The sequence below is a fragment of the Cervus canadensis genome, chromosome 14 (genome assembly GCF_019320065.1).
Source record: "Cervus canadensis isolate Bull #8, Minnesota chromosome 14, ASM1932006v1, whole genome shotgun sequence".
NCBI lineage: Eukaryota > Metazoa > Chordata > Mammalia > Artiodactyla > Cervidae > Cervus > Cervus canadensis.
The window spans coordinates 45,719,253-45,737,700 of NC_057399.1; the positions used below are offsets into that span (position 1 = coordinate 45,719,253).

An 18,448-nucleotide genomic window follows, 5' to 3' on the forward strand; every position below is an offset into this window, starting at 1 on the left:
TTCGTATAAAGTAGTATGTTTGGGAAGTAACCAGGAATTGATTTGAAAGCCAAGGAATGCAAGCCCTCTTGACCAGGGACCTGAGCTACTTGAGCAGTTATAGTGGAGGAGAGCTGTTTGGAGAGACAGATACATCTGTCTTTACCATTCCTTTTTCTTTACCTCCAGCCTCGACACACATATAGCCAGCATACTACTCTTTTTGGAATATTGACTTCAAATAACATATCCAGACATATAAATGAGAACTTTATCTTATGCAGAATTTTGCTGAGTTATGGCCCATAGGTGGAATTTTGAACTCTCTAGATGTACATTTTTATTAAAGTTTCCAGAGCTATATGTGTGAGTACTAGTCATCATAGTTGAATGGCTACTTTGTGGTCACTTCCTAAACAGGCACATTCCAGTAAGATCCACATTTGTGCCAGGGCAGAAGACCAGCTGCTGTCCTTTCTTCTCAACAAAGGACTCTTGTGTTGGAACAAAAACTCTATACTGTGTGCCTAGCAGCAGAAGGGAGTCTGAGCAGTGATGTCAAAGTATACCATGATGTCACCACAGTTCACAAAGAATTATACTTAATGCCATGTGAAGTGAGGCCAAATTCAACACTTTCCCTCTTGGGTACTTCACAGTCTTTGAGACAGAAGCAGGGTCAGAGGTCAGGCCTTTGTATAATTTTGTTTTGCATTCTCCAGACACCCTAATTTTGGAAGTCGAGGAGGGAGAAGACAGCCTGCTAAAGAAAAGTTCTCTGACCATGTGTGGAGAATGAATTCTTGTGTCTGTATACACAGAGGTCTACATTAGGTTAATTCTTGGGATTTTTGCTGAAGACTAGTAGACAAACACATTTAACTAAAAACAATATGCCACTGTATAGCACAGGGAACTATCCTCAATATTTTTAATAACCTATAAGGGAAAAGAATCTGAAGAAGAATATATATATATATATATTAATATATGTATAACTGAATGACTTTGCTCTACACCTGAAACTAATACAACATTGTAAATCAATTATACTTCAATTAAAAAATAAAATAGCAGAAATAGAGAATTGGATTAGTATAATACCTAGGATCTCTTCCAGTTCCATGATTCTGTTAATAAAATAAAAGATATGCAGAAATATTTTTTTAAAAACCAACATGCCAAAAAAAAAAAAAAGCCAAGATTCTTTTAACCATAAATTTACACAAGAATTTGGCCCAGACCTTAAAATAAATAAGAAAGGAGTAAAGTAAAATCAGACTGGTAGCACCTGGGAAATTTAATAAATATTAGAAATAAGACTTAGTCATTCTTTTTTTTTTTTTTCCCTTTCAGCATGTTTATCCAGCCATTAGAGGGATCAGATTCTTAATCTTAAGAAAGGCAATACAGCAAAAACTCTTAAAAATGTTTATAATCTAATCAACTCGCTGCCCTTCCTATCAGCTGTTTCATACCTCTCACACTGACATCCCTCCTTTTACTTTATAATATAAAGAGAAAAGTACCACAGAACCAGTGGCAATCCCCCAACATCTCTAGAACCAGAGGGTAAGGAGGCTGTTAAGGAGCATGGGAGAATTGCAGCTCTTTATTTTTTTTTTAATCAATTAATTTATTTATTTTACTTTACAACATTGTATTGGTTTGCTCTTTATTTTTTTTTCTGAGTTGAGAAAGCTTTTATTCAGTTATTCAATGCAACAAAAGCCTAGAATGTTAACAAATGGAAATGTACTATCTGTTATATTACTGAATATTTAGTATTTGCCCCCAAACTGCTTCCCACCATGGAAGCCCTGTTCATTGTCTGCTCTTTAAAAGAGCACCAAATCTCATTCCAAGGAAACCACGTCCTCCTTCAGACTTTAACTGCAGGGGAGGTTGAAGTCTGGACCTTGATGAGGGTAGGGGTGGATAGGTTGGAAGTGGAGAAGGACAGTGGCTCTGGTCCAGCCAGCCGAGCAGCCAGAGGGCTCGAGCTCACACAGAGAAATGGCAAGGGTCAGGCCAGGGGCTATGCAAGCTCACGTCCCTCCGGAAGAGCCAAGAATCAGACACTGCGGAGATCAAGTACGAAGTGAGCTTCCAGGTCCAGAGTTGGTGTCAGTGAGGGCGTGAAGCCCAGAGCACTGTGCCCAATGGAAAAGGGTCAGAGGAAGACTCACTCAAAAATAATAAGCATTCACAGCTCAAGGCCATTTCGGAATAGTGGATGAGAACAAAGCAGGTACAGTGACAAGTGGAAATTAAACTCACATATATGGTACTGTAAAATGATGCATCCATAGAGATCTTTTGCTTTTTGACCGAGAGCTCTTTTTGGTCTTTGTAAATAGTGGCAGAGAATATAAGTGATGGAAGCTGTTATTATATTCCAGGTTCAGATGAAGAGGAAAGTTTTCTGAAACCACAATCTATGCCCGTAGCCTATGGCCTTGCCTATATGCTGAATTCATTCATTTGTTCAATAAATTGTATTAGTGGCTTATTATATCATTAGACACTATGACCTTGTGGTGTTACATTCTAGTAGGAGATAGAAAATAAGCAATACACTTATTATAAATAAGTAAATTATATTGTGCCATAACTATAAGTGCCATAGAATAAATAGAAACAAAAATGGGATAGGGTAAGAGAACGTGGGTCGGGCGGGAGACAAAGGTTAAAATAGTCTGGCCAGGGTAGGCATTATTGAGAAGGTGAGAGTTTCCAGTAAAGACTTAAAGATGGCAAGACAGCTGTTCTAGAGATATCTAAGGAAGAATGTTCCAGTCAGAGGCAACAACCAAAATGCTCTCCTAAGCTGAGAAAGTGCTTACAGTGTTTGAAGAACAGCAGGGATAAAGAGACAGAGAGAGATGAGGTCAGAGAGGTAACTCAGATGATTTTGTTACTGTTTCATTGCTTCAGTCATGTCTGACTCTTTGGACTATAGCCTGCCAGGCTTCTCTGTCCATGGGATTTCCCAGACTAGAGTAGTGGAGCAGGTTGCCATTTCCTTCTCCAGGGTATCTTCCCAACCCAGGGATCAAACACATATCTCCTGCATCTGCTGCATTGGCATGCAGATTCTTTACCACTGAGCTACCAAGGAAGCCCAACTCAGATGATACAGGACCTTTTTTTTTTATTTGAAGTATAGTTGATTTACAATGGTGTATTAATTTCTGTTGCATAGCAAAGTCATTCAGTTATGCACATATATATTTAAATATTCTTCGTATTCTTTTCTGTTGTGATTCATCACAGGATATTAAATACAGTTCCCTGTGCTATACAGTATGACTTTGTTATTTACCCCTCATATATATACTAATTGCATCTACTAATCCCAAACTCCCATTCCTTTTCTCCCCTACTCACCCTCCCCACTGGCAATCACAAGTCTGTTCTCTATGTCATTGAGTCTTCTTCTGTTTCGTAGATAGGTTCAACTGTGTCATATTTTAGGTTGCACATATTAGTGGTATCATATGGTATTTGTCTTTTTCTGACTTATTTTGCTTAGGATCATAATCTGTAAGTCCATCCATGTTGCTACAAGTGGCATGACTGCATTCATTTTTTATTTGTTGTTCGGTCGTTCAGTCGTGTCCAACTCTTTGTAACCCCATGGACTGCGGCATGCCAGGCTTCCCTGTCTTTCACAGCATCCTCAAGTTTGCTCAAACACATATCCATTGAGTCAGTGATGCCATCCAACCATTTCATCCTCTGTCTTCCCCTTCTCTTTATTATGGCTGAGTAATATTCCCTTGTTTATACGTACCACATTTTTATCCATTCATCTGTCTGTGGACATTTAGGTTGTCTCTGTGTCTTGGCTATTATAAATAATGCTGCTGTGAACACAGGAGTACATGTATCTTTTTGAATTAATGTTTTGTCTGGGTATGTGCCCAGGAGTGGGATTGCCATATCATATGGTAAGTCTGTTTTTAGTTTTTGAAGAAACCCCCAATACTGTTCTCCATAGTGACTGTATCAATTTATATTCCCACCCACAGCAGAGGAGGGTTCCCTTTTCTCCACACCTTCTCCAGCCTTTCTTTGTACACGTTTTTCATGATGGCCATTCTGACTAGTGTGAGGTGGTATGTCACTGTAGTTTTGATTTGCACTTCTCTAATTATTAGTAATGATAAGTATCTTTTCATGTGCTTGTTGGCCACCTGTATGTTGACACAGAACCTTGTAGGCCATTGTAAGGACTCTTGTGAGTCCAGGAAGAAATTGAGAAGTCCAAGAAATGACTGGTAAACCCCAGAGAAGAGTGCCGTGTATGGGGAGATTCCCTTTGGAAAATCTTTGCTTAGAGGATAAAGAGTTAATGCCGTCACATAAACTTTTCCCAGATTGTGGTGTATTAGAGTGTAGAAGAGTTATGTCCTATCCATTTAGCTTGTATTTACCAGTGTTTCCCAATAGCATCTGTGTATTGAACAAAAGCAACTAATTTTTAAAAATCAATTCAATTGCTCTCTCCAGAGAAGGCAATGGCACCCCACTCCAGTACTCTTGCCTGGGAAATCCCATGGATGGAGGAGCCTGGTAGGCTGCAGTCCATGGGGTCGCTAAGAGTCAGACACGACTGAGCGACTTCACTTTCACTTTTCACTTTCATGCATTGGAGAAGGAAATGGCCACCCACTCCAGTGTTCTTGCCTGGAGAATCCCAGGGACAGGGGGAGCCTGGTGGGCTGCCGTCTATGGGGTCACACAGAGTCAGACACGACTGAAGTGACTTAGCAGCAGCAGCAGCAGCAATTGCTCTCTCAGAAAAAAAAGAGATTCTGCTCATTAAATATATACTTTCTAAGATATTAATACTAAATTGTACTTTTTTGCCTGGTGCATACATTTTAGTGTTTACAATGGTTGGTGTTGCTTTTGGCAATAAGGTTGTGGCTGAAGGAAACACATTCCTCCTCATTTTTCCTGTCTCTTCAGTGCCATTCTAACCCCTGAAAAGAACATTATACATCATAGAACAGAGGGGTCACTTATTGATTCAACTTTGGCAACACCAGTTCTAAGTAATGCAATCTTGGGCAAATGGTTGAATCTTTCTGAGTCCAGTTTTATTTTTGTAAAATAGACATAAAGTTAGTTAATTTTAAAGGATACTGTAAGAATTAAGGAATGTTAACTAGACTCGTGGAAATCATTTTGCAGTATACACAAATAGCAAATCAGTATGATGTACACCTGAAATGAATGTAACATTAATATCAATTATATCTTAATTTTAAAAAAATAATTAAACGAGACTATATTAATAAATGTGGTATTAAATATAGCAAGTGTTTGCCACACACTCGTTTTCTTTACCTTCCTTAAGTGGCTTTCCCTTCTCTCTCCCTCCTCCTACATACCCCTCTGACCTCAGTGTTCTCATTGTCTCAGTATTCTCAGTCTCTTGCTGTTCTCACCTGTTTTGAGGAAATGATCTGATTAAACCCATTCACCCTAGATTGGGACCATGCCTATTACTTATGTGTATTCCCCACAGCATCATAATAGCCAGCATAATGCATTATGTTCAGTTGATTTGGTTTAATTTAAGCACAATCAACAACTTCATATGTTACTCCTCCCAAGGGCATTTGAACAACAAACAAAGGGCTATACCAATGGTTCCCAACTTTTTGACACAAAAGGGTCCTTTATTATTTTTTTCATATGGGCCCTGTGTTTTGTAAGTTTCCAACAACTCAAAAGACTGCATGTATTAAGCAATAATACGTTTTTACGTTTTATGCCTTAAAGACCTAAGTAAAATGTTAAAATAAGAACAATAAAGATCATCAGGATTTAGTTTATTTACATGATGAGATGGTTGAGGTTTGGAGGACCTTATGCGGTTTTGTTTCAGGTAAAGTTATTTCCATTAGGCTTTTGGAAATATTAACCATAGCTTATGGACCACTATTAGCATCTTCATGAATGACCAGAGATGCTGTTTTCTTGTATTGGAGAGGTGTGGAACACAAGTATAGATTATAAGTGGTTCCCATTTACTTCCTAAATATGCTGCCAAGTCATATTACAGATAAAGCCTTCCATTTACCCCTACACATAAGTCTGGCTCTGGAGGCAATGATCTTGGTGAGTGAATGTTCAACCTTGTTATCACCACTGCCATTTTAAATACTGACTAGTGTATCTTTCCATGGTTCATTGGCATCCTAGTATAACTTATAATCAGTAATCCAAACTTGGAATTTTGGTTTTGTTAGTTACCACCAGCCATGTAAACTTAGGGAAGTTATTTTTCCTGAACCTCAGCATTAAAATCTGTCCTTGAAATCATTCATATCTTCAGAAAATGTTCATCATAAGAGAAATATTTGTGGAGATTATTGAAAAGATAGCCAATTCCTTTCTCTAACTCTGGAATAGTAAATTGATTTGGTCGTCTTGCAAGACAGCCGCAGTCTAATGAATTTGGCTTCTAGATCACAGTATCATAGAGGATCATGGGCCACATATAAGTAGCAAAGAGCACTGCAGTTGGTTAGCAATATCTGCCACGGATCCTGCAAATAGGACAAATAGCTGCACGTGTGCCGTATTTTACAGGCCGTACTCTAAGTGCTGTGAAGTCTATCCTTAGATTAAGTCGACCATCACAGTGCTCTATCCCTGGATGATTTGTTTTTGTTTCTTAAGATTTGCTTTTAACAAACATTCCCTGACCGTTAGGGTTCATCAGTGGTTACTGAAAAAACAATTTTATGAAACTTCTTTTATTTATCTGCTCAGATGTTCTTGGGACATTGTTACATGACATTGCCTTTCAGAAAATTCACAGCAGATACATATCTAGGGTTTCAGTACTTTGAGTTATTATGATTTTCCTATACCAGTTTGTCATTCATTCATTACACAAATATTTATTGAGTCCACTGTAAATAGCATATTATCCTACACATTTTCTAAAAGATCCAGTAGATGCTATAACCCTTGTAACTGCTCATGTTTTCCTCTTTTCTAGGAAGGTCACATTCAGACCCATGACCCCTATCTAGAAAGTGTATAGGACTTAACAATGTGCATTTATGTGGTTTCTCGTTTCTGGCTTTTTTATTATTATTAGAGGATAATTGCTTTACAAATTTGTGGTGATCTCTGCCATACATCAGTGCAAATTTATCTCTGGCTTTTTGACCCTTATTTTTACCTTTGCCCTATTTTCTCTTTTTGTTTTAAATTTTATTGTGTTGCATCATATATGTGTGCGTGTGTGTGTGTGTGTGTGTGTGTGTGCTATAACATTTTATAAAAAGCTAAAGCATAAACCAATGTCTAAATCTTTTAAAGGCTAGGTTGGAGATCTACTATTTTCCCTATTGACATAGATAGATAGTAAATGAGTTATATGTAAAGCATACTCTTCTCCCCTAAAGGTCTATCCGAATTAAATAATTATAAGTAAGAGCAGCTGTGATCAGATTTGCAGAGTTTCATTTTCCATATTTGTCTTTCCAGTGCTGAAAATAAAGGGATTTAAAAATTTCTTACCTCATGGTGTTGGATCAAGAAAAGCTTGACATCACTGGCTCAGTATTTGATGCTAGAAGTTGAGGCCCTTACGGGAAACCATTTGAAATGGGGCCAGTATGAACCCATCAGAGCATGTCGTTCTGAGGAATGGTATCTGCTTATGGACTGTATTTATTTACATTCTCCAAATTATCCATGCCGTGATCTCGCTTTCTCTTGTGGCTCCTAGTGAAGACATTTTATTATACATATTTCGGTGTCTAGAGAATTTCAGGCTTGTGTTCTGCCTGTTCACTTGCTATCAGCTATGTGAGGTGAGCAAAGAAGCATACTGTCACCACATACTGCAGGCCTGATGCCTAAAATCTGCATGTCATGCTCAAAGTCTGGTTGCCAACTTGGACTGGGTATTACAGTTCTAATTTTTTGTTCAGGAAGGGTTTTCTCCCCTCTCTGTAGTAAATCCTGAAAGAAAAAAAAAATGAATAAAAACCAACAATGTTAAATGTATGTGTTCCCCTCAAGAGACGAAGAACTGTCTGTCTTCACGCATGTATATGCAGTGTCAGTCACTCAGTCATATCCAACTCTGTGTGATCCCATGGACTGTAGCCTACCAGGCTCCTCTGTCCATGGGATTCTCCAGGCAAGAATACTCGAGTGGGTAGCCATTCCCTTCTCCAGGGGATCTTCCCAACCCGGGGATTGAATCCAAGTCTCTTGCCTTGCAGGCAGATTCTTTACCATCTGAGCCACCAGGGAAGCCCGTGTTTACACAAGTGTATACAAAAAGCATGCATTCAAGACAGACAAACAAAAGGTGACGATGATGTCTAAACAACAAACACATCTGGAAGCTTCTTGCTTTTTATATCACCTGGGACAGAAGTTTTGTTTCTTTTGTTAAAGCAAAACTAGTCAATCATTTTGGATGGGGAGAAAGTTAGACCATGAAGCTGACACCTAGTAGCAGAATATCAACAAGCTGAATTAGGCCAAAATACTCAGTTTTCCACCCTTAACAAGATATTCCATGCAGTTGCCCAAAGTTATGAGTGGCCATTATCTCACTTTAATGTTTTGTCCAGAATGGGGTGGGTCTGGGAACTCAGTGACCTGAACGTTGCCTTCCATGACGTTTCATTAATAATGAGTGTAGGTGCACATGAGTCTCTTAAAAGTACTAGTCCTTCACAGTAATTGTTGTTCATGCACCAGGACAGAGGTTAAGATTTAGTTTCTAGTTGTCATTTATAGTATGTCTGTTTCTCTGTATACACAGATATATGATAACACACATACATATATATACATTTTTGTATACATGTATGTCATCAGTGACTGCAGTCTAAGGTTGCTTATCTGTAACCTACACGAGAATTATGAGCAAACCATTATGTTTGATGCTGTGTGTTTCATTGATTCACTGACATTTATTGTGCATCACAAATGCCAAACGTTGTGCTAACCAGCAGAGATAGAAAGGTAATAAAACAGGGGCTCTCAGCACATGATCTGCTATGGAAACAGACGTGTTAATAGATTAAACTTAAAATGTTATACAATTGTTTGAATTGAGAATATATAAAAGAAACCCCCAATTAATAATGGCTTAAACTCATAAAGGATTTACTCTCTCACCAAAAGAAAAAGAAAAAAAAATAGAAGTCAAAACATAATCTGTCCAGGGTGGGGTTCCATAACTGGGCTCGTTCTTTCTCTCTGCTCTGCCATCCTTTCATTCTCAAGGTTGTCTCATTTTTCAAGAAAGTGAAAGGCAGAAAGGCAGGCAGGCAGAAGGATCCCTCTCCAACTAAGTCAGCTTCTTGTAAGGCAGCCTTTCCAGAAGTTCCACATAACATTCTCACTTTTATTTCACTAGTTGCAACTTGGTGATATAGCCAATAAGAAATGTATTCTTTGAATTGGGTATCTGTGTGTGTATGCTCAATTTCTCAGTGGTGTCTGACTGTTTGTGACCCCGTGGACTGTAGCCCACCAGGCTTCTCTGTCCATGGGATTCTCCAAGCAAGAATACTGGAGTAGGTAGCCATTTCCTCCTCCAGGGGATCTTCCCGACCCAGGGATGAAATTTCACACGTCTCCTGCATTGCAGGCCAATTTTTTTACCGCTGAGCCACCAGGGAAGCCCATGGAATTATGAACAAAAGGCTGAGGAATCATAGACCATTAAGGTCCTTAACTCTGGAATCTGCAAAAGGCCTTTTTGAGGAGGAGACAGCTAATTTGGGATTTGAAGGATGAATAGGAATTTGCCAAATGGAGAATCGGGAGAGCATGCCAGGCAGAAACAACAGTGTATGCAAAGGCACGGAGAAGTCTGGCATTATTTCTGCCAACTGAGCCTTTTCCTGTATTTCTGTTTATTTTATCTCTATTATTAATGATAGCACCTTTTAAAATTTATTTTTTAATTGAAGGAAAATTGCTTTACAATGTTGTGTTGGTTTATGTCATAACAGTTTAACTAACTTTTAATTAACAGTTACTCAGGATCAACAGATTGAGCTATGTCCACAATGATTTTCCTGATGCAACTGCAATTAACTTTCCACTTGGATCAAAATAAGAACATTTTATCTGATGATAAAGTATTCCACATCTTAAAAATAATTGAGTTAGAATACTTTGGCATCTTAAAAAGGAACTGCTACAGAAAGAAAAAAAATATACTATTGTGTCAGAGAGATGTTTGTCTTTTCAATTCTGAAGTTAAACAAAGACCAGTTAGAACTGACTTGGTTCATATCATAGGGTCCATAAACCCACACTGGGAACACTAAGTCTGTGGTCTGGCCAAGTTACCCTTAAATATGTCACCTTCTATTTAGCTATTCCTAATATGACAGTTACTTTGGATCAATGAAGCTGGATTATTCTTTTCTTAAAATGACTGTGGAACCAAAAGAAATCTTTAGTATTAGAGAGAGATTTTCATGATTATCTCCATTCTGGCTCCTTTAGAGATATCAAATCTCATTAAAAATTCTCCAGAGAAAGTAAATCCTTTGAGAAACCTGAAATTTCTTTGAGTACACCTCCTTAGGTTTGAGATACCTGAGAATTTAAGTTCCCATGCTCACTGATCTTCCACAGAGCTGAGTATCTTATAAGATTAAGATTGTCTCTCTTCAACCCCAAACAAGAACACTAGGGTCAATGATCCTTTGATTACTACATAAATTAAGGTTGCCATATTTTCTCAAAGGATTCAACCCTACTAAGGCAATCATGTACTGTAGTCTTCTGATATCTTTTGAGATATAACTGACATAATATTATATTAATTTTAGGCATACAAAATATAAAATATTTGTATATACTGATAAATGTTCACCACAATAAGTTAATATCCATCACCACACATAGTTAAAAGTATTTTTTCTTATGATGAGAACTTTTAAGATTGACTCTCTTAGAAGCTTTCAAATATATGATGCAATATTATTAATTATAGTAATCATACTGTACATTGCATCCCTATGACTTATTTATTTTATGTCTAGAAGTTTGTACCTTTTGATCACCTTCACCCATTTCACCTAGCCTCAACCTCCACCACTGGCAACTCCCAATCTAGCTTCCATATCTATGAGTTGCTTCTTCATTTGTTTGTTTGTTTTTGGATCCCATGTGTACCTGAGGTCATATGATACTGCCTTTCTCTGTCTGCCTTATTTAAGGTAATGCCCTCAAGGTCCATTCATATTGTTGCAAATAACAGATTTCCTTCTTTTCAGGTAGATATCCATTCATCTGTCAACAGGCACTTAGATTAGTTTCATGTCTTGGCTGTTGTAAATAGTGCTGTGATGAAAAACGGGATGCAGATATCTTTTCAAGACAGCAGTTTTGTTGCTTTTGGATAAATATCCAGAAGTGAAATTGCTGGTTCATATGATAGAACTATTTTTAATTTTTTGAGGGACTTCCATACTGTTTTCCATAGGGGCTACAAGAATTTACATTCTCACCAACAGTGCATGAGGGTTCCCTTTTCCTCCCCAAGACTTATTTATTGTATTTTTGATAGGTATGAGATGATATCTTATTTTGCCCTTGCTATGCGAATATTGTTGAGCATCGTTTCATGTGTTTTTTGTACGCCTAGATATCTTCTTTGGAAAACTGCCTATTCAGATCCTCTGTTCATTTTTTCATTTGGTTGTTTGGTTTATTCTCTGTTGAGTTGCATGAGTTCTTTTATTCTTGATATTAACCCTTTATCAGATACATGATTTACAGTTATTTTCTCCCATTCAATGGGAGAAAATGGGTTACCTTTTCCTTCTGTTAATTGCTTCCTTTGCTCTGCATAAAATTTTTAGTTTGATGTAACCCCCCCCCCCCCGCCGTTTATTTTTATTTCTGTTGTCTTTGTTTTAGGTGTCAAATCCAGTCTTGATTTCTTTTTTTTTTTTTTTTTTTTTGCCAACTTTGATTTTTGCATATTTTTTATTTAGCTAGTATGTAGGCATAGTGAAAAAGTGCAGTAAGCCTTATGGCAACACCTCCCCTTTGTCTAGTTAACTCTGACTCATTCAGTTCTCAAATCAAAAGACTTTTCCTCAGGAAAATCTTCTCTAGCATATAGGATCTTACTTCCCCAGCCAGGATTGAATCCAGGTCCATGGCCTTGAAAATCTGTGTCCTAACCACTAGACTGCCAGAGAATTCCTAACTCTGGCCTTTCTAAACAGATCAAGTTATCCATAATTTATGCTCTCATAGTATCCTATTATCTGTGTCTTATAGATTTCATCATAATTATCACTCTGCATTTACATTCTGCATGTGTGTGTTGATTTGCGTAATATTGGCCTCCATCACTAAATTTTAAGTCCCATGAGGGTGGATCCATATGTCCTTGAACTCACCATTGGGTTTTGCTCCCAGAACAGTGCCTGGCTCAAAACAGAACTTCAATCACTATTGGCTGAATGGTTGAATATTTTTTATGTCTTTGTAAATAAGTTACTTCTGCACTCCATTTCACACTGTCCTTGAAATATAAGAATCAAGGCAGAGTTGCTCCACTCCTATGTGGGTTCATTTACAGATAAGAATTTTGAAAATAATTTCACAGCGATTATAGGAAAGCACATCAAAGAAGTCTTAAGCTGGGCTTTACATGCTGGGCTTTACATGGATGAAGTTGGCATAAATTCTGAAATGGCCTCACTGTAGCTTCTGAACATATTGAGGCCAATTGCAGCTTGACCACAGTGAACACTCCAAAGATGGAACCAACTCCTTCACTCCCCACTTGAGAACTGGGCACTGCATTTTCCTGACATCTTTACATTTCAAAACTGATAGAATTACTGAAGGAGTTGTTGTTTTATTATCTATTTTTAAAGATGTCTGTATGATTTTAGGGAAGAGGTACACATAACTACATTTTTAAATGTAGCACATAGACAGCACAGTATTACATAGTTGTGCTTTTCAAGCCTTTGCCTAAACATATGTTTGCAATTGTTAGTTGGAGGTACAAAAAAATAAAAATCAATCCTCAAAGAAAGTTCATGCTAACAACCAAACTTTGGAAAGACAGGCTGGATTGTGGGGACATTGTGGAGATAAGCTCCTTCAAATGTCTCTACAGTTCTTATCTTATTTTGCCCATGACAGTAGTTGAAGTAGTTTAGGAGTAGGATAAGTCTTTTGGTATTAGATTTCACTGGAACTGTCAAGATACAACTGCTGTAGTTTAGTTTGGATTTGAATTTTTTTTAACTTGAACATTGCCAAGAAAAGATTAAGGATACAAATGAGTTTGCCCACATAAGTGATGAAGACTTCTGACTTTGTTAAGCCTGGTTTGGACAAAGCACAAATGTTTTATTAGATGCATTTAGAACTCGGCTGCTTATTAGCTGAGTGACCTTGGTAAGATTCATGACCTCACCTATAAAACAGGGATACCTTACGTGATTGTCTTGAGAATGAATGAGATGTGTGTCTTGGGCCTGATACAGGACAGGGCCAGGCAACAGCAGGCACTCACTGTGGGCTATCTCTGCTGCCCTTTGGGTCAACCCTCGTCTTCCACCACACGCATGCACGCCAGCCTTGTTTCTGTCGGCTGATTCTGTGCTTCTGTTTCTGTTTTCTTGGTTGAAGTGCTAGCTAGAAAAGGGAGTATGTTTAATTATCAGTTAGCAAACACTTATTGAAGTCCTATAATTTGCCAAGCACTGTTCTAGTTGCTTGGAAAACCTCAATGAAGCCAAGATACAGAACCCCACCTCTGTGCATCTTACATTCTAAGGAACTTATAGACTAACATAGAGATTATTCACAACATTTTTCCTGCTACATTTATCTCACAGTTGCATTTTTTTGTGATTTGGGTGAAGCATATTTACTGAAAATAGAAATTATTTTGGAATTGAGGTTCTATAATATTAGTAGTTCAGGGTCTTCCTCTCTGCTTCTGCTTCTCTTCTTCCTCCCACCCACCATCCCTCCCTTTCACCTCTGTCCCTCCCATCTTTCTTTCTCTTTGTATATTTCAGTATATTTGAACTATGAAAATGTCTTTACCCATGCTACATTTTTGCCTTCTTTGCCTGATTCAAATTCCAGGTTGGTTTCTGTCATCGGAATGGATCTTCATCTCATCTTTATCTTCATCTCAAGGATGAAGGAGGCTGACTGAATGATGATGCGCCCCACCCTGCATCCCTTTAGCAGTAGGCACTGGGTTAAATTACACATCTCTCTGTTTTGTTAGATTGTTGGCTGCGATCATCAGCTGGGAAGCACCATCAAGGAGGATAACTGTGGAGTCTGCAACGGAGATGGGTCCACCTGCAGGCTGGTCCGCGGGCAGTATAAATCCCAGCTCACCGCAACCAAACGTAAGACACTCCAGAGATGGGGCCATCTCTGGGCCTTCTGATTTGTCGTAGTCCCCTGGCTTAGCTTCCTGCAGCAATTAGGGAATGACATCTCCAACCAAATGAAGCCAAATATGAAAACCCTGTGGGAAGAGAGTTAGATTCTTTCTTTGTGGATTAGTTTAGGTAAGACAGGTCAGGTCACCCACTGTAATCCCACAGAGGAAACCTTTGCTTTAGAGGCACATTAGGAGGAAATTAGGCATAGATCTAGATATACTCAACAAGAATGAGCTTTGCTATCCAGCATGAGGACAGGCTACATCCTGACTCCTCACTGATTCATAGCCTGGCAGAATAGCAGAGAGAGTGGGCAGATTAGAACAAATGCTCTCCTGCCACTGTGAAATCACATGGTCTTCACTGACAAAGTGACCTTGGATCAGTGCTGATCACACGTGCCTCCAGAATGGATATTAGGCAGTGATTATGTGAAGCCAGTTATAGACTGTTGTGTCCCAATCTCTCTGTAGCAGCTGAATACATGTGTGCCTGCTATATGTGTATGTGCCTGGAACTTTACATGATCATCTCATTTAATCCTTATAACAACTTTGTAGCAAGGTACTGTTTATCCCCATGTTATGAATGAGATAACTGAGGCTTACACAGATTACGTGACTTGCTCAGAGTTCCATAGCTATGAAGTATCAGAGCCAAAGTGTCAGCCCAGAGTCTGATTCCAGAGCTTAAATACTTATTTGTTCCTCTTGATTGTCCAAAACTCTGCTGTTTCCGGAGCGTTTGTAAAGCAGTTAGATGGATTATGGTGAGGTACTTTAAGTGCCTGCCCAGCTGGGTCCTCCTAGGGTAGATGGTGTATGTTCTCGAGATACTTGACCCAACAACAGACTCACCCAGCAAGCTAGATCATTTTAACCATACATGATCATCTGTGACTCACTGTTCTAGGCACTGTAGCAGATAGAGATAGAAATAAAACAACCCTTGTACTCAAGGTTGTTAACATTTATTTATTTTTAATTGAAGGTTGATTGATTTACCGTATTGTGTTGGTTTCTACCAAACATCAACATGAATCAGCCATAGGTTTATCCATGTCCTCTTGTCCCTGAACATTCCTCCCATCTCCCTCCCCACCCCACCATTTCTAGAATAACTTGACCTTTCTTGGCATATTTTCTCAATTTTGCCATTGTCTGCAATCCTCCAACAGATCCTTGATGAGGACTTCTTTGTACATGTCTCCTGTGATTTGGGAAACGAGAATGAATTTCTTCACTGACTATGGTTTTGTCCTCTTTACTTGTTGACTAGTTGGAGGAAAACACTTGATGTGTGGGGGGTTTGTGGCTTTAAACTACAAGGGACTTGTAGTTCCGGGGGAAAAAAAAGAAAGCACTGTTTGCTGGAGAACTATTCCGAGAAGACAGGAAAAGGCAGCTTGCCCAAAGGACTAGGCTCTGGGGAAGAAGAGGAGGTGGGAAGAAAGACTAGGAACTTTTAAATGCATGAAACATCAGAGATGCCAGCTTAGGGAACTCGCCCCTTTCTAACACGCCTCAGGCAGTGAAAAATGTGATTCTGAAGAAAAAAAAGGAAAAAAGACCTGAGCAGAAAGAATGATGAAGGGCAAAGTAAGTTAGACATTGATGTAGTACGTTCAGGTGAGATTTATTTTTCCTGTGGTCATGTGTTGGTTCTTCTATAAGATGAAAAATTAAACAATTTAGAAGATGAAAACCAGAGGAGGATAGAGGCATAATTCTTTTGTAAATCTCTGAAGTCATGGCGGGATATTTGCAGAAAAATAATTACATTTAAAAGGTACTTTGTGATTTTTTTGAAGTATAGAATTTATTAAAACCCTAAAGTATTTCTTATTGAAAAATAAAAATAAAAGGTTACTTTGATAGAGCTCTTCAAGGAATACTAAAGAGTTGAAGTCTTTCTAATTATTGGTGTTACATAATTGAATCAGTGTTTATTATCTAAGAATCTAAGGACTTCCATTAGGCACAAAAAGAGATGACAGACATTCGTGCAGTGACTGCTGTAGGGTAACTCCCAGGGGCATGTTTTCATGATGAGAATCCTTCCTTTATTCCCTCTTCCTTTATTCCCTCACATCCCTCTGCCTTCCTGTCCTCATAGAAAAGCCTGCACACTCTGCTCAGATAGATATTCCCCCTACCCTCCTGTTAAAGGGTGATCAGGGCCCTTTGGAGCCTGAGTCACTGGAACAAAGTTGGAGAAGCCCTGAAAGGATGAACTGCAGCCAATTGAGAGCCATAAGTCATCTCTAGGTCTGCAGATAGATACCTCAGCGAACAGTGCTCTATTCAAACCAACAGTGGGTAAATCACATAAGACACAAGCCGATGATGATCCATAATGACCAAAGGCGATTGATTCGTTTACCTTAGCACTGCCGATGCCTCATGACAAAATGATTTATATCAATAAAGCCCAGCCTATACATGCACCTCACCACAATCTATAGCAGATGCTGAACAAGCTGCCTCGTTTATGTTTTCTCCACCCCGAGAAGAACCTTCCACCGTATATTTACAGACTGTGAGATGACCCACAGGCAGGGGAGATGAAACTACTCTGCGGAGCCCAGTGTACCAGCCAGGGGAACGGCTCTGCACCCGTGAGGCCTGGAGGAGTTCTGCAGGTCTCTCCCTATGCTCTGCCAAAAGGCACTAAAAGCCAGCCACACAATCTTTTCAAACTCCTTATATCCATACTCCCCACATTGAATTCATTTTCTTCTGAACTTATATCCAGATTTTCCCCGTATGTTATCAAACCTCAGGGGAATAAAGAAAAAAACAGGAGAGTGGAGAAAGACCATGGTGGAAAGTGCCAGAAGGAAAAGGAGAAGTAGGAGAAGCTTATCAAGTAGCTGCCATTTGCTGATGAATAAAAGCCAAACCGTCTTTGTAATAAAAGGCATTATTATTACCTAATACAAATGCAGAAAACATATATAAGCTGGACCAAGGCACTCTTGCCCTCCTTTTGAAGGAAAAGGCTGTCTACTGGGAGCCTTCAGCCTTTCCATTTTTCCAGATCACTTTTCCCTACTTCCCCAACCCAATGAAAAAATTATCAAATTTAGTTTATATTAACTTACTTTTGATTTTTGAAATTAAAAACTTTATTTTTTTCTCAAATTTTTTGAACTTTTTATTTTGTATTGAAGTATAGCTGATTAACAATGTGATAGTTTCAGGTGGACATCAAAGAGACTCAGCCATGCATATACATGTATTCATTCTCCCTCAAACTTTCTCCCATCCAGGCTACCACATAACATTGAGCAGAGTTCCATGTGCTATATAGAACAACCTTGTTGGTTATCCATTTTAAACATAGCAGTGGGTACCTGTCCATACAATCAAAATATTACTGGCTTGTACTATATAGTGTATTCTCCATGTATACTCAGAATATACTTAGATCCAGAACCAGCCTATTTGGTATCAATCTGATGTCTCCAGTTTTGCAGACCTCTCAAATGTATCTGCGTGTTTTGAAAATATCTTAGTATCTGTAAGTTCTCTCTCTATCTCCCTTGAGTGGTGACAGCTAGGTAAACTAAATTATATCAAGATACAATGAAGCTCCTAATACCTAACTTTCTCTCTCAGACTCTGCTTATGCTGATTTATAATGGCTATGAGTAAATATATTCTGGGGTTATCATGCTGGCTCAAAGATATTGAGATAAAGGATATTTATAATAAAAGACAGGCCTAATATTGTCAAGTAAAAAATACATATGAATTTTTTTAGAAAAAGCACAAAACTCGAAAGAAATTTCACTTTGTATCTGACTTCAGGCTATACTCACAAGCCACTCATTCATTCATTCAGCAGCAATTCACTCATTCATTTATTCAGCACCAAATATTTCTTGGGTACCTGCTATGTGCTGAGGAATTGTTACAGGTGCTGGAAACACAGGAAAGAGCAAAACAGACCAAAGTCTATTTTTCTCTTGGGGCTTACTTACTAGTGTTAGGGGCAGGCAAAGAGAC

At 38.6% G+C, this 18,448-nt stretch overlaps 1 protein-coding gene across 1 annotated transcript in view; it reads left to right on the forward strand.

Moving 5' to 3' along the window:
* The window catches only part of ADAMTSL1 (ADAMTS like 1), a 505,479-nt gene that overhangs the window by 177,115 nt on the left and 309,916 nt on the right, over positions 1-18,448 (forward strand). The window contains 1 exon segment of the mRNA XM_043486937.1: positions 14,273-14,399. Within this exon segment, the coding sequence (XP_043342872.1) occupies positions 14,273-14,399 (127 nt within the window).